At 35.7% G+C, this 16,129-nt stretch overlaps 1 protein-coding gene across 12 annotated transcripts in view; it reads right to left on the bottom strand.

Moving 5' to 3' along the window:
• The window catches only part of LOC108702272 (titin), a 197,731-nt gene that overhangs the window by 163,244 nt on the left and 18,358 nt on the right, over positions 1-16,129 (bottom strand). For all 12 annotated transcript variants that reach the window (XM_041578271.1, XM_041578274.1, XM_041578272.1 and 9 more), the window contains exons 15-33: positions 15,067-15,311; positions 14,685-14,905; positions 14,329-14,493; positions 14,066-14,234; positions 12,278-13,968; positions 11,750-12,031; positions 11,146-11,412; positions 10,785-11,057; positions 10,431-10,694; positions 9,551-9,811; positions 9,103-9,363; positions 8,692-8,955; positions 7,331-7,591; positions 5,952-6,212; positions 5,002-5,262; positions 4,508-4,649; positions 4,199-4,364; positions 3,595-3,826; positions 1,910-2,194 (exon numbers count right to left, since the gene is read on the bottom strand). In XM_041578271.1, coding sequence (XP_041434205.1) covers positions 1,910-2,194; positions 3,595-3,826; positions 4,199-4,364; positions 4,508-4,649; positions 5,002-5,262; positions 5,952-6,212; positions 7,331-7,591; positions 8,692-8,955; positions 9,103-9,363; positions 9,551-9,811; positions 10,431-10,694; positions 10,785-11,057; positions 11,146-11,412; positions 11,750-12,031; positions 12,278-13,968; positions 14,066-14,234; positions 14,329-14,493; positions 14,685-14,905; positions 15,067-15,311 — 5,971 coding nt within the window. The remainder of the gene's footprint in view (positions 1-1,909; positions 2,195-3,594; positions 3,827-4,198; positions 4,365-4,507; positions 4,650-5,001; positions 5,263-5,951; positions 6,213-7,330; positions 7,592-8,691; positions 8,956-9,102; positions 9,364-9,550; positions 9,812-10,430; positions 10,695-10,784; positions 11,058-11,145; positions 11,413-11,749; positions 12,032-12,277; positions 13,969-14,065; positions 14,235-14,328; positions 14,494-14,684; positions 14,906-15,066; positions 15,312-16,129) is intronic.

Below are 16,129 nucleotides of genomic sequence, written 5' to 3' on the forward strand. Positions count from 1 at the left end.
CATTCAGAGAACATTTTATATCTGGATGGAGTTGTTACTGTTAATCCTTTATAGTGAGGATCAAAGCTGTATTTTATTTTTAGGCAATTTAGCAAAAGATAAATGGTTGGCGAGATGGCATACATGCATTGAAGAATTTGTCTTTAATCATATATTTTTAATAATAAAACATGACGGGATTAGGAATCCCCAATAATTAGTAATTTACCATTAGGTAAAATGCTATGCGAAGTTATATAAATATATAAATTTATGCATTTTATACTCCTATTGTGTACTGTAAATAGCAGTATAAAATAAATTATTCTTCAGAATATTTGAAATGCAAATAGGTAAGAAGACTATTGCCTTTACATGCCTCGTACTCGGATGGAAACACATAAATCAATAAATACTGTAGCCATTGCATACATGATTAGTGATGGGCGAATTTATTCGCCAGGCGCGAATTCGCGACAAATGTGCGTGAAAATTCGCACTAATTTTTCGGCGTTTCGCGAATTTTGCATGAAATTCGCAAATTTTCCGGTGAAGCGAAACGGCGCAAATTCGCCCATCACTATACATGATATGCAAGTATAAGTGGAAGGAACATGCAGTTGCCAACCTGTCACTTTCAGATGAGTATTGCATTCAGCTTGTCCTGCTGCATTAACTATTTTGCATGTGTATATACCACTCTGATTTGGAATAACTTTCAGAAGTTTTAAACTGCAGAGGGGCCCATCATTTCTTATGAGACATGAAGCAGACTCATCAACCAGAAGCTTGTTAAGAAGCCAAATAACACAAAAGAAGGAGACATTGTTGCCTTCTATCACATATGTTCAAGAAATCCTGGCACTAAAGCCAAAGACCCTATCAGTTCTTAATAGGGCACAACATCAGGAAAGTTATCTTAGCTTCTTTGCCTTTCAGTCCCTTGTTATCTTTGTTATGGCATTATAGAAATGCTGGATATTTTCTTGGTTTTTTTTTGTTCAGCTTTATGGGTGGTCTTAATTTGAATTTCTGTTTGTGTTTTATAGCTTTTATTATCTGCATCAAGGCTAACTTGTGCTACTGCAGTGGCTGGGGCTTTGTTTACTAGGCAAGAATAAAGTCACAAAAGTATTAGTTTTGTTGATTTGTGGCAACAGGAAAATATCGGTAAGGTTAGTTCTATTAGCATTAAAAAATACCTTATGTGCCAATATACAGTACATCTGTCTTTCTGCAGTTAGTATAAACTTTTGTGGTAAATCAAGTGCCAATCATGGCATAGCTATTTTTTTCAATATTATAGAGGAAGCTGCTTTACTGACATATTTCAAATATATTTATGCTTAGAACCATAAAATCACAAAATATTTAATTATCCAGTATCTATAGAGCTGCATGCAGCAAACCTCTTTCGGATATACATTTTCAAACAATAGCTTTGTAAGTTATAAGATGTTTATTGTTTTGTTGTTAAATAGTTAAATAATACAACCTTTTAAAATCTTTTCTAACAACAAAGAGATTCAAACAGATTTCAAATCATTCAACAAACTGAGCTTTATAAAAAAATATGGAGCGATATGTAAGTAACTGATAGAAGTTAAATTAATAGCCACCTTTTATAGTTAGTACAGCAGTAGGGATGGGCGAATTAGTCCCTTTCACTTTGCCACGAATTTTGCAAATTCCCGCGAAATTTTTGAAACTGGTGAAAAATTTGCGAAACGCAGATTTTGACATTGTCGCCAGTGTCAAAGTTGACGCCGACGCTCATTAAAGGCAAGGGCCATCCATTTATTGTCTAAATGGGTGTTGGCATCAGAACCGTCACCGCCGTCAAATATTTTTTCGCCGCCGGTGAATTTTCGCAGCAAATGCTTTTTTATTTGTACTGCAAATTGAAATATATGTTTTTTTCTTAATTTACCTTCAACTGTAAGTGAAGCTGATGTAGAAGCCATTCCAGAGTCATTGCGTGCTTCACAGGTGTATAGGGCCTCATCTTCGGGAAAGGCTTCAGTTAGCAGCAGGGTATACTCTTGTCCATCATGAAGGAACTTGCATTTGAAGCCTGCAGAGAGCTGTGTTGAGTCCTTAAGCCAAGCTACCTTGGGCTGAGGTTTGCCTGTAACTACAGTAGTAAATCGGGCAGACTTCCCTGACTCCACAGTGCTAGGCTCAAGCTTTTGTATGATTACAGGTGGTTCTGGAGCTGTTGGAACAAAACACAACAATGTTACCTAGGGCTAATGCTAGAATAATATATATAAACATAAAGTACTTTACAACTGTGGCTAAAATCCTTTGGAAACACCACCTTCTCTTGAATCCCCCATCTAATTTAAATTTCAGGAAGTAGAAAGGCAGAACAGAAATACTTATACTGTAGTTTACTTTAACTATATACATGCATTCACTTGTCTTAAAAGAACAAAGTAATGAAAGGAGAAACTCTACTAAGGAAAATTGATATCAATAATAACAGAAAAGAGACCATATATAGGCATACAAACCCCCCAAAGTTTCCCACTTAGTCCTGGAAGTTGCAAGGCAAGTGAGCACCGACTCACTATTTGTCAAATTAAAGTGATACTGCCACTAAAAACTACTCTTTAAAATATTAATGTACATTAAAGTTACCTATAGGTCATTTTAATTATTTTTTGCTAATAGGACTGCTTTTGAAAATAATTGTTACTTGAATTTCCTAAACCTGACTGTTTTGCCAACTCAACTCTCTCCAATCAACAATCTTATAAGAGATTAGTGTCAGTATCTCTTTAAGTTCCAAAAGTCCCCGTGCAGAAATAAATCAGCCTGCACTGAATACTTCTTACAGGTAGGGGGCGCAGAAGTGCAACTAGGAAGAGCCTGAAGGGAAGCAGAAGAGCTGTGGCAAGAGGACAGATAGTGCTTGTAGAGGAATGGTTTGATATTCCTGCCCCCATACTGGAGAACTTTGCTCCTGAGTAAGAAATCCTCATGGCTTGCAGCTCAGCAGAGCTGTCTGCCCCCTCCCCCCATACAAAATCATCTTCTGCTGCCAACGAGACAAAATCTTTTTTTTTTTTTTAACAATGGGCTTCACCAGGTAAGAATGCAATAGCAAAATTCTGCAGCACTTAAACTAAATGACATTTAACAACAGTGCTCTAATATTTCAGAAGCCTTTGTAGAGGTGCCAGTGTACTTTTTACATGTTTTAATATTTGTTTTTCCTGAATTCTAGTACTTCTAGGGGACTTTGTGGATGCCAAAGGTTGTTTGTTGGCTATAATGTTGTTACAAATATCAAGAAGAAATGACCTGTTCAGGTATCATACTTCCTGCAATCCCGTGGTGTTTTTCTTTTTAAAAATGCATATTTTGGTAGCTATAAATTTAGTTTATATATACAGTTTTTGGTAGCTATAAATTTAGTTTATATATACAGTTTGTACTCCCAAAACAGATTAAATCATGAAACAAATGCACATGTTTTAATGTTTATGTTCTCTAAATTCTAGTACTTATAGATGCCTTCATAGATCCAAAGGTAGTATGCTGGCTATAATATGCATATATTGTAGTCCACAAAACAGATTAAATCATAAAACATTTATTATTATTTACCATTAACATAAAGAGTAATGGAGCTCCTATTCTTGCCAGCCAAAAATGTATATTCACCGGCATCACTCATAATGGTTTCAGTGATGAGCATGCGATGTACTCGTCTTTCAGTAATGTATTTGTATCTCTCTTCAATGTGGAAGTTGACCTCAATGCCGTCCTTAAGCCATCGAGCATCCACATCATCCTCATTGACCTCAAACTCAACCACTGCTCTTTGTTTCTCAATAGCCTATTAAAACATTTATGAAAAATATATCATAATTTTTATGCTTTTGAATAATAAAAATTTACTGTAATTTCTGAAACATTCGCAGATGGCCTTTCTGCTAACTTATTCATTTAGGCAAAAGATGATTGCATGTATAAATCTGATGGATTGATGGATCAATTAATAGATTTATTTAAGGGAAATCTGAGAATTCACATTCATTTTAGTCTTCTTTGCTTTCTATAGCATACTTAATTCAATTGAAACAAAGTTTGCTTAAACATTGTAAGTAACTATTTCTAAACATAAATTACCTATATATATATTTATTCGGGTTTTCTGTGATAGTACAAATATAGTTGGTGATAAACAGGGGCTACAAAAATGTATTACCTGAACTTCTTTGTGAGCACAAGTAATGCGAACATCACGGCCTTCAACAGACAAACTAGCTGTGGACATGTTTCCTCCAGCTACTACAGAGTATTGTCCAGAGTCAGACATTCTGACCATTGGGATGACCAAACGATGGACATATCTCTCCTGCTGGATCTTCACTCTGAGAAAAAAAGACATTTATTATAGTATAATTGAGGAAGGTTACACCAGGAGAGTTATTTTACCGCTATTGAAGGATTTAATTTTTCATGTATAGCAAAAAGAAACTTTTGATTAATTTTAGTAAACTTCATTAAAAGCTACCTCTCTGTATTTTGGAGTTCTTGCCCATCCTTCATCCACTGAACCAGGAGATCTGGCTCTGAGATTTCACACTCAAATGTAGCTCTTTTCTTCTCAAGAACTTTAATATCTTTTATGTGCTTTCTGAATTCAATGTGGCGAGCTGTAAAATGAATTAGCATTAAAATTATATCTGGAACAAAAGACAAACTTCTGTAAACATTAGGTTTTGGTATGAGCTATTTGGTAGGTCAGTAAAAACTGAGCTACTTTTTTAAGACATTTTTTAAAATGATGCCTCTTTTTTTATAACCGTTATAAGGTCTATTGTCTGGAAACTGATATTTTTCAGAGAAAGGGGTCTCAAGGCTACTAAAAAACATAAAACCCTTAAAAAATCTAATAGTATTGTTTTACCATTTATGTGGATTTACAATGGCTTAGCTGCTGTCTAGTCTGGGTTGATATTCAAAAAAGGCTCCATAATTTCAAATATACAGAGGCCCACAATTTACCTTCAATATATAAGGTAGCTTTAGACACTGCACTTCCAGCAACATAGCTGTATTCTGCAGCATCACCAAAGTGGACATTGCGAATAGTAAGGGAGTGAGACTGCTGTTTGGATTTTATTTGGCATCTGTCAGTTGATTTGATTTCAACACCGTTTTTCAACCATTTGTAGCTGATGCCTTCATAGTTGACAGTAACTTCAAAAGTGATGGTGTCCTTTTCCTCTGCATTGATGTTTTTCAACATAGAAGTGATCAGGATAGCTGAAAACATAAAAACAATGCATAACTGTGGTGTTGTAGAAAAATAATAATGTGAACAGAACATATTGGGGCACATTAATAAGCTTGAGTGAAGGATTCAAATGAAAAAAACTTCGAATTACGAAATATTTTTTTGGGTAATTCGACCATCGAATAGGCTACTACGACCTTCGACTTGAACGATTTAAACTAAAAATCGTTCGACTATTCGATAGTTGAAGTACTGTCTCTTTAAAAAATACTTCGACTACATACTTCGGCAGTTTAAACCTACCGAGGTACAATGTTAGCCTATGGGGACCTTCCCCAACACGTTTCTTAAATTTTTTTATCGAAGAAAAATCCTTCGATCGATCGCTTAAAATCGTTCGAATCGTACGATTTTTACTTCGATCGATCGAAGGATTTAACTTCGAGGGTCGAATTCGAGGGTTTATTAACCCTCGAAATTCAACCCTTGATAAATGTGCCTCTAAGTATGGACAAAAATGTTTAAGAGTTTAAACTACCATGGGAATGAGTGTTTTGGGGGCTATTGTTAAGATAATGTGATTTATTAGTAATTTTCGTCAATCTTATACAATACAATTATCAGTGTGGTAATTAAGCAGTTATCCACTGAGATTCTATTGTTGTGATAGCAAAACATTTGTAATTGGTATTGAAAGAGCCTTACAGTAAGGACTTACTTTTCACTGTTAGAGTTGCGCTCATTTTGTCATTTCCACAAACAAAAGTGTACTCTGCAGAATCTTCACTGCTGGTGTTCATGATTATCAGCTGATGAAGTTTACCCTGAACCACAATTTTGAATTTTTCACTTATCTCAATTTCTACCCCATTTTTTAGCCATACAGATGGCACATTGAAATGGGACACTTCGCACTGAAAAGAGGCTGTCTTGGTTTCATGAACCTCAATATTTTTCATGGTCTTTGTAATGTGTAGAGCTAAAGAAAAAATTAAAAAAAGTACCAATTCATGAATACAGAATATTAATTAATCTGCTATCCCAGTATATAAATAGTTAGTGTTTGTAATTTTAATGTATTAGTCCATTAAGAGAAGAAAGTCCCCTAAATTAAAATATTATAATTAATGAAGTAAACTTAAAATTTCAAAAAATATTTTTAGAGAGAAAAACACGTAGAATGACAATGAAAAAAATGTGTTTAAACTTGAGATTTAGCACTCAAATATAGTGATGGGCGAATTTATTCGCCAGGCGCGAATTCGCGGCGAATTTGCGCGATTCGCCGCCAGCGAATAAATTCGCGAAACTCCCGCAAAAATTCGCGGAAAAAATTCGCCAGCGTCAAATTTTTTTTTTCGAAAAACGGACGCCGGCTTCAAAAACGGACGCCGGCGTCAAAAACGTTTCGCGAATTTCGCGAATTTTTCGGCGAAGCGAAACGGCGCAAATTCGCCCATCACTACTCAAATACTCTTTTTCTCAAGAAACTCATTACTATAGTGTTATTGAGAACAAAGCTGAGGACAGTGAGATAATAATGTGAACCCATGCACTATCATGCAGAACTCTTAAAACTCTAGCCCCCATATGTAATAAAAAGCACAAAATTTGCCCAGGAGCAGTACCCCATAGCAACCAATAAGATGTTTGCTTTTAAACAGTGACCAGTAAATTCTACCTGCTGATTGGTTGCTATGAGTCACTGCTCCTGGGCAAACTTAATGCCTTTTATTACATAACCCCCTCTCCAAATTAGACATTCCAAATTTAATTGTAGATGCAAGAGGAAAATCCAATGAGAACAATTAAACACTTTTTTAGTAGTTAATCTGTGCTGTAAATGCCTTATTCTTGTATACTAACTTTTTTGGATTATATACTGTATGCACCCTAAGGTGGACGTGTAAACAAGAATAATGGCAAAAAGATTTACTATATTGCTAAATTTTGGGACTCCCAGTTATATCCTCGTTTTAGTGGTACAGTATGTCAGTCATCCCATCCTAGTTATCTAATAAAGACATTAATGCACTATATTAAAATTAATGAAATCAGAACTACAGTATATGAACCAGAAAATGCAATGTTACTTACTTTCTACAAAAAGTTTTGCTTTACTTTCCAGTTGTCCAACCACTGCTGTGTACTCTCCTGCATCTGCAGGTGTAACATTCTGCAAGGTTAGTTTATGTACTTTACGTTCTGATATGATTCCATGTTTGTCACCTGGTTTCAGTTCTACATTGTTGAAATACCATTTCACAGGCACGGTGTCATGTGAAACACTGATTTCAAAGGTAGCAGATGTATTTTCAAGAGCAGTTAAATCTTTAGCTTTCTTTATGATTTTAACAGCTAAAATGGAGGGAAAAAATGCATAGTTAACTTAGTTATCTGAAACAGATATTTAGTAGTACTTTTTATTAAAAGTACTGTTGTATGATCTTGTGTTTACTCCTTTAAGGGGCAAATTTATTATGCTATGTAAAATGAAATTCATCAAAAAAAAGGCTGTGTAAAATATTGCATGGTGTGTGTAATCTTCTGCCTTGCAAAGCCAGCGTTGCCATTGTCATTTTACATTGTTTCCACTTCTGCCAAAATTATTATTCACTCTCTTGACATATCACTGTTACTCTCTTTCAATTGGCCTTGCCCACCAGAGACTGTTACCTCTCCAGTCCATAATGAACGCTGCCTTGAGGCTCATGGACCTCAGCAACCGCTCCTCCTCTGCCATGCCACTCTGCCAATACCTGCACTATCTTCCACTACCTTTCAGAATATAATTCAAATGAATGACCCTGACATTCAAAGAACTTCATAACTCTGCCCCACCCTACATATCTGATCTCATCTCTATATACTCACCCAACCACTTACTACACCCCTCTACTGACCTGCTACTCAACTCTTTTCTCATTACCTCCTCACATGCTTGCATTCAAGACTTTGCAAGGGCTTCATCCCTCTGGAATTCTCTCCCACAGTCTGTCCAACTTTCTCCCAACCTTTCTGCTTTCAAAAGATCTCTTAAAACACACTTATTTAGAGAAACCTACCTTCACTCTGCTTAAATACCAAATGCAATACCACATACAGAATTACATCTTTCACCCACTTAATTCTGATCCTGCCCACTCCCACACCTTGTGTCTTATTCCCTTCCCTTTAGATTGTAAGTTCTTTTTGCACAGGGCCTTCCTCACCCTTTGTACCAGTATTGGTTGTGATGTATGTAACTCCATATGTTCTATGTATGTAATTTATGTGACTATGTTGTATAAACACATTTACTTTACAACGCTGTGAAATATAATTCAGAATTCAAACAATACAAAATAAATAATACTCAGACCATACTAATAATGGAAAAACAGCCATGATTAAGTTGTTGGGTTTCCAAAAAAGACAAACTGATGTTTTTAGATTTCTTAAGAGAAAAGTCAACTTACTTTCAACATGAAGTCTTGCATTGGCTCCAATTTTCCCCAGTTTAAAGCTGTACACTGACTCATCAACAACTGCACAGTTCTTAACCTTCAAGGTATGAACTGGGCCTTCAACAGTTATCTCATATTTGTCATTAGATACTAGTTCCACACCATTTTTAATCCAGTGGGCTCCTTTTACATCTGGATGAGTAAGTTCCACAGTGAAAATGGCTACTTGGGTTTCTGTAACAGTCTGGTTCTTTAGGGTTTTCTTGATCTTAACAGCTAAAAAAACACACACATCTGTGAGTAAAATACTTTTTATTTTAATGTAAAATATTTATCACACCACAAAAAAGAAGTGTTAGATAAATGAAACCAAATTGTTGTCTATTATTGAGTGAAAGGACTTACTGAAAATGTGCTACTTACGTTCAACTTTCAGCTTCGCAGATGTCTTAGAGGTTGCAACTTGGTACGTGTATTCTGCAACATCATCTAGTTTGCTGATAGGAATTATAAGTTGCCTCTTATTATCAACTGCTTCACTCCTAATGCTGTCACTGAAGCTTATTGGCTTCCCATCTCTTAACCACTGTCCCTTTGAGTTGGGATTAGCCACCTCACATTCAAAGACAGCGGTTTGTGATTCTGCTACTATAAGATCCACAAGTGGTTTGCTAATTGCTCCACCTAGAGGAGATAAAAGGTGTTTAAACATTCACATTTGCATGTACTTAACATGCACAAAAAATGTAATTATGTGTAAAAATTACAAAAGGTCATGCTTAAAAATATCCATGCACTAATTTTTTAAAGTTTTTTGGGACTCTTAGTATGAACCCTATTCTTTAAATAAAATAACCAATTAATCAATTACCGGAAACAGTCAAATTTGCGCTTGTTTGCTGTTCGCCAGCAAATAAGGTATATTCTCCTTCCTCGTCTTTCATCATATCTATTATTGTGAGTGTATATATCTTGTCCTTTGCTTCTATTTTGTATTTTGGACTTGGTTTAAGTTCTTCTTTCTTGAACTGCCATAAGACATCAATTCCAGAATGGGACAGTTCAACCTCCAAAGTAACATTCTGGGTTTCAGTGCAAGTTGTATCTTTCAAACCTTTAATAATCTTTATTTCTGGAAAGATAACATAATCATTATTAAAGCAGGAACGTTTTCCTAAAATAATTAAAATGGAATTGACCTTATATAATAAATATGATTATATAAAAAATGCAATTGAACTCATCCTGGCACTATGTACCATTAAAAGATTTGGCATTGAAAACCCACTAAATATAATCAATTATGCTTTCAATTATTATTTGTTATTTATTATTATTATTATTATTATTATTATTATTTGTTGTAAAAATGTATTGGGTGAGGTCAGAACCCCAAATTCTAGATCCTCTTTTAGTGTTATGCCACTTTAAATATCATAGGAATGATTTCAGGTACCCTACTGTTACATCTTATAAGGCAATGCAAAATCCTTAAAAATTGCCCCCATTGTCTGCCATGGAAATCACCTGAAAGCATTTGTCAGGGGATTATGCATTGTTGTTGGGTAAAGGGACTTTGTTTGCACTTGCACAAATAATTCAGAGCATTGCTATAGCTGTTAATGGCTAATTTGGTGTTGCCTGCTAATGCTAAAAAATGGGGCAGCTGCAGCACCTGAAGTGGTCCCATGTGCCACAACAAGGTTCAAAATATGTTGTTTAATGGAGTAATTGTAAATCAGTGCACATACTTTCCACAGTAAGGTTGCAGCTAGTCTCCACTTTGCCAATCATCAGTTTGTAATGTCCTTCATCTGATGTGTAAGTTCGTGAAAACACCAGTCTCTGTTTAGCTCCTTTTGCAATTGCCTGAACACGATCATCAAGTTTGACAGACTGATTATTAAGGTACCATTTGGCAGAAGACATATCAGGAACTGAGATTTTGCTTTCCAGTACAGCTTTTGTTCCTTCAACTGCATGGACATCTTTAAGGCCAATAACAATATCTACAGCTGTAAAGGTAAAGGGCAAAATTTAGAAAAGGATCTATATGTTCTATGATAATAGGTATTTAGAGTTTATTTTTAATTCTAAAAACTTACAATAAACTGACAAGCGTCCGGATGTAGAAATATCATGATCACGTATGGTAAAAGAATACTTTCCAACATCCTCTATTGTAGCATCTTCTATAAGCAACATGTGGGATACTTTGTCAATAACAATTTGAATACGATCACTAGGCTGGATTTCTACTCCGTCTTTCATCCAAACTCCCTCTGCATTTTCCTGAGATACTTTTACTTTAAGTTGAGCAATGTCCCCCTCACACACCTTCTGATCTGAAAGTCCTTGCAAAAGAGTGATAGGGCGTGCTGCATGGAACATGAGAGATATTAAAACCTGTTATTGACTAACAAGAAATTATGCAAGAAAATCATACAGACTGTTAATTGAACTCACGTTTCACTTTCATATGGCCAGTGGTCTTTTTCCCTGCTACAACACAGCTGTATTCACCCTGATCCTCTTTAGTGACATCTTTAATGGTCAGAACTTGTCTGCCTCTACGAGAGGCAATTACATATTTACTGTTAGGTTTGATCTCTTTATCACCATGATACCATTTCCCTTCTGCATCTTCAACGGAAACAGTGCATTCTAGCTCTCCTGAAAATGTTTCTGGGACTTCAATGTTTTCAAGCTTCTTCACAAACTCAGTAGGAGTACCTATAACAATATAAATGTATTATTTAATAAATGTGATTTTACTAGATAGGTATAAAGGGCGAATAGCATAACAAATAAAAATGTTGAAATTGTAGCTGTATGTAACAGACATTATACCAGAGTTTCAAAAGTTTCTCCATCATTTCTAAAATTAGGGTAGTGTGACTTTCTCTGTGTTGGTTTCTTCTACTATCTACTAACTCAAAACAATAGTTCTGATGATTAGGATTGTGTGTACATAAACATTGCTGATAGTATTTGATTAGAGTTAACTGGTATGCCAATGCTAATCAATTTCATATTGTTGGTATTTAAGTCATGAAAGCATTAAACATACCTTCAACTACGAGTTTGGCAGTTGTCTTAACAGACTCGTCTTCTTTTAGCATGCAGCTGTAATTCTCAGCATCGGACATTTCAATTACAAGCACTGAAAGGAAGTGGGCTTTTCTATCTGAATGCATTCTGTACTTATCATCATGATGAATTTCCACTCCATTTTTAAACCATTTCACTTTGACAAAGGGCTCAGATGTTTCACATTCAAATGTTACCATGGTGTCTTTTTCCTTTGCCGTTAAATCTTGTAATGCTTGTGAAAATGTTATCAACTGTTTGCCTGCAGACAAAGACAAAAATGCTATTAGGTCAAATAATGCATCTTTAATGTCATTCACAGTATACTTTAGGTTAAAAAGTAAATGTTGCTTGACTTAGGTACATTGTTCGGCAATATAAACTAGCAGATATCTTTACTAATTAAGCTAACAATTTTAGTTAGAGACTGAAGGTACTGTGTTTTGGCACCTCTGTTTTATTTATAACTAAAATATCTATATGGTGATAGGATTATATTGAATCTTACCTTGCACCAGCAAGAAGGCATGACTTGAGGTTTCACCGGCAACATTGATTGCTTTAACCATGATGCTGGCAGAATCTTCAGCAACAACATCCCTGATAACTAACTCACAAACATTGTCTTCTGGCCAGTACCAGTAAATGCGGTCAGACCTTTCAATTTTTACACCATTTTTGAACCACTGGCATTCTGGATCTGGCTTTCCAACGACTCTAACTCTGAATTGAGCTTCTGTTCCTTGTGCTACTGTTTGACTTTGAATTCTCTCAAGAATTTTAGGAGCTTCCATACTTGGGGATAACTCTATTCTGTCAGGTTTGAATGTTGGGATAGTTATTTTGCCTTCAGCTTCAAGTGCCTTCTTCTCTTCTTCAGTTAGTTCTTTGGTCCTGTGCATAAGCTCTTCTTTAGTCTTTTTAAGCATATCTTCATATGCTTCATCTTTTCTCTGAGATTTCATCTCAACAGCAGTGATGGCTTCATAATATCCCTCCTCTGTTCTGCGTTTAAATTTGCTACGCAATTCTTCTGATTCTTCAGAAACTTTTTCACGGCTAATTTTTTCTGCCTTCTTCAGTTTAACAAATTCTTTTCCTGTAGCATCAATTACATTTTCTACTTTTTTAACTTTAAATTGAAGTTTGCCTGATTCAGGCGTGGGAGCTGTCAATTTAGCTTCCTGTGTCCGACGAAGAACAGATCTGAAATCTTCTTTCTGTTGAATCTCAAGTTTAACAATATGTTCAACAACACCATCTGGGTTTTCAGCAGTGATTTTGACTTCTCCTGAGTCATAGGATTTGCAGTCAACAATTTCAAGATAGTTAATCCCATCATACCTAAGTCTAAATCTTTTACTTTTACGAATAAGTTGTCCGTTTAGGTACCAGTTAACTTTTGGCTGAGGATATCCAGTAACACGACAACGGAATCGTGCAATTTCTCCTTCAAAAGCTCGTGCTGGCTCAGGAAACAAAACAATTTCTGGTTTGAGTTTTTCTTTTATGTCCTCAGTTACACCAACAAGAGCTCCTTCATGTGCAAGTCTTTCCATTTCTTCAATTCTTTGCATTCCTCTACGGCCTTCTGGCAATTGAGTCTCCTCAACAAGACTTTTCTCATCCTTAACTATTAAAGTTGCTGATGTGTGATCTGTCCCATATTTGTTTGTTGCTCTGCAACTTATAACACCACTATCTCTTGGGTAAGCTATCTCATAATCTAGACTACAATATCCAAATTCATTAACCATTCGAAGTCTGTTGGCAGCAGCCAGTGGTTTTCCATCATGGAGCCACTCAACAACCATTGTTGGATCCCCAATTGGTGTAAGTCGGCATTCAAAGTGTGATGGCCCAAAACGCTTGAGTCTTACAGAAGTGAGCTTCTTCTTAAAGAATGGCTTCTGTTGCTTCTCTTTGTCATAGAGATCCCCCTCTTCCCACTGTTCCTGACCATAGCGAAGGTGGAGAGGTTCCAGTTCAGGAGCTGCAATCTCTTTAGCTTTGTATGTTCCCTTTGGAATGATTAATTTTCTCTCCGGTTCTTGCTCAGTAAATTCTACTTCAACATTTACTTTACACCTTGTAGTATCACGTCCAGCCTTATTAATTGCTGTGGCAGTATACCATGCTGCATCGTGGGTAACTGCAGAATCTATGGTAAGTGCTGCCTGTCCTTTAGTTCCATCAATTCTGTTAATAAAGTAAAATAAAATATAACGTGTGAATTGCAAGCAATACAATGTGTGGCAAAAGCTGTATCAAAACGGATAAGAACAAATTCACTTACATTATATTTGGAAATTTATGTGGTGCAATGATGTCGCTGTTCTTTAACCATACAATATCTGGATTAGGATTTCCCACTGCTTTTACCGACATTTCAAGTTTTGTGCCTTCCTTCACACTTACATTTCTGAGTTTTTCCACAAACTGTGGTCTCTGTATGTGTTCCTTTGCTGTAGAAATTTTGTCAAGTAAAAATGAAATTAAGTAAATGTTCTAAACCTTGAAAATTAAAATTAAACAATGCATTGAACTAAGCATACATACCTTCTACTGTCAATGTCATTGAGACTGACGTTTTGCCAGCCCTATTCTGAGCAATGACTGTCCATTCTCCAGAATCTGTTGGCATTGCTGGAACAATAATAAGTGATTGTGTTCCATCCTCCTTTATAACTATTTTATGGGTGTAGTCATTAATAATTTGTTGACCTGTAAAATAAGTTGCAGAAAGTGTTTAGTGCAAAAATAAATATTGACATATAAAAAAATTATAACAATAAAGAGTAGGAGCACTTGAGGTAACACTGACCAAAGGGACTTGAGCCTGCAAATATACATATGCTGTGTGAACAGAATACAGGCAAGATGCAGTAGTTAAGTAGTTTAGTTCTACCCCTTACCATTACGGAACCAAAATGTTTCTGGCATTGGTCTTCCAACAGCTTTTAAATCAAATCTTGCAGTTTGTCCTTCACCACATTTAAAAGATGCAGGTTTTAGTACAAACACTGGTTTATATAGCCTCTCTAACTGAGACTCATCAGTGTCATCCAGTCTGCGAGCAGGCGAGCGTGCAGGAGAACGACCAGGAGAACGACTTGGAGAATGTGGGGAAACCGACCTTTAAATAGAAAAAAGTTTTGTTACTATTTTGTATTTCTTAGTGGGTTTTTTCTTAAATTCTAGATCCCTCACTGACAAAAAAAGAAAATAAAAAGTTTTATATTTACAAATACACATAGAACATGGAGGGTATAAAAAATAATATCAAATATAGGATACCTTATTCTTTTAACTGCTTCTGGGGCAGGTATGTAGGCAGGTACTCCAGTTGGTGCAACAGGTTCAACATAAAGTTTTGCTGAGCAAATGGCATTTCCTTTTACATTACTGGCAAGTGCAGTATAAATTCCTTCATTCTCAGTTGACAAAACAGAGATGCGCAGACTTGCTCTCCCATCTTTTAGGAGTTCCATCTGGTGTTGCCCTCCCTGCTTTATGCGTTTACCATCCTTATACCATGCAATCTGAAAGATAATTGAAAAAAACCCAAAAACTTATAGTTTACTTTAAAAGCTTTCTAAAAACTAAACGCTTCTGACACATACAGTAACTAGAGTTGGGGCTTTTGATTTTAAAGTACTGTATTTTTTAAACTGCTCTTTTGCCTTAACTGTTTTTTAATAGCCTTTGTTATTTATAAATAAGGAGGGAAACAAGGGGAGAAAACAACAAATTAAAGCATGGTTTACACATAAGATACTGGTGTGATCACTTTCAAGTAAAGGAGAACTAAATCCTAAGACTAGCCCAGAGGTTCACTAGCCATATAACAGTATTGCCCCATGGCATTAAAGCTATCCACATCTTCTGATCATGTTGACTAAAACATTAAGATTAGGGGATGGTGGAAATCAAAATATAAGCAGAAACACACTTAATGATAGATTATGAATTATCAAGTACTGCACATTTGATTATTTGTTTCACTCTTTCTAAAATAGTGTAGCAGAATGAATTACAGCAGCAAAGGTATCAAATTAACACTTGGGGGCAGATTTATCAAGGGTCGAATTCGACCCTCAAAGTTAAATCCTTTGAATTTGAATATCGAATTCGAAGGATTTAGCGCAAACACTTAGATCAATAAAATCCTTCGAAATGAACGATTCGAATGATTTTAAGTGATCAATCGAAGGATTTTGATTCAATCAAAAAAAGCTTAGAAAAGTGCTGGGGAAGGTCTCCATAGGCTAACATTACAGCTCGGTAGGTTTAAAGTGGCCAAGGAAGTCTAAGTATTTTTTAAAGAGACAGTACTTCGACTATCGACTGGTCGAACGAT

Source organism: Xenopus laevis, chromosome 9_10S, assembly GCF_017654675.1.
Source record: "Xenopus laevis strain J_2021 chromosome 9_10S, Xenopus_laevis_v10.1, whole genome shotgun sequence".
Taxonomy (NCBI): Eukaryota; Metazoa; Chordata; class Amphibia; order Anura; family Pipidae; genus Xenopus; species Xenopus laevis.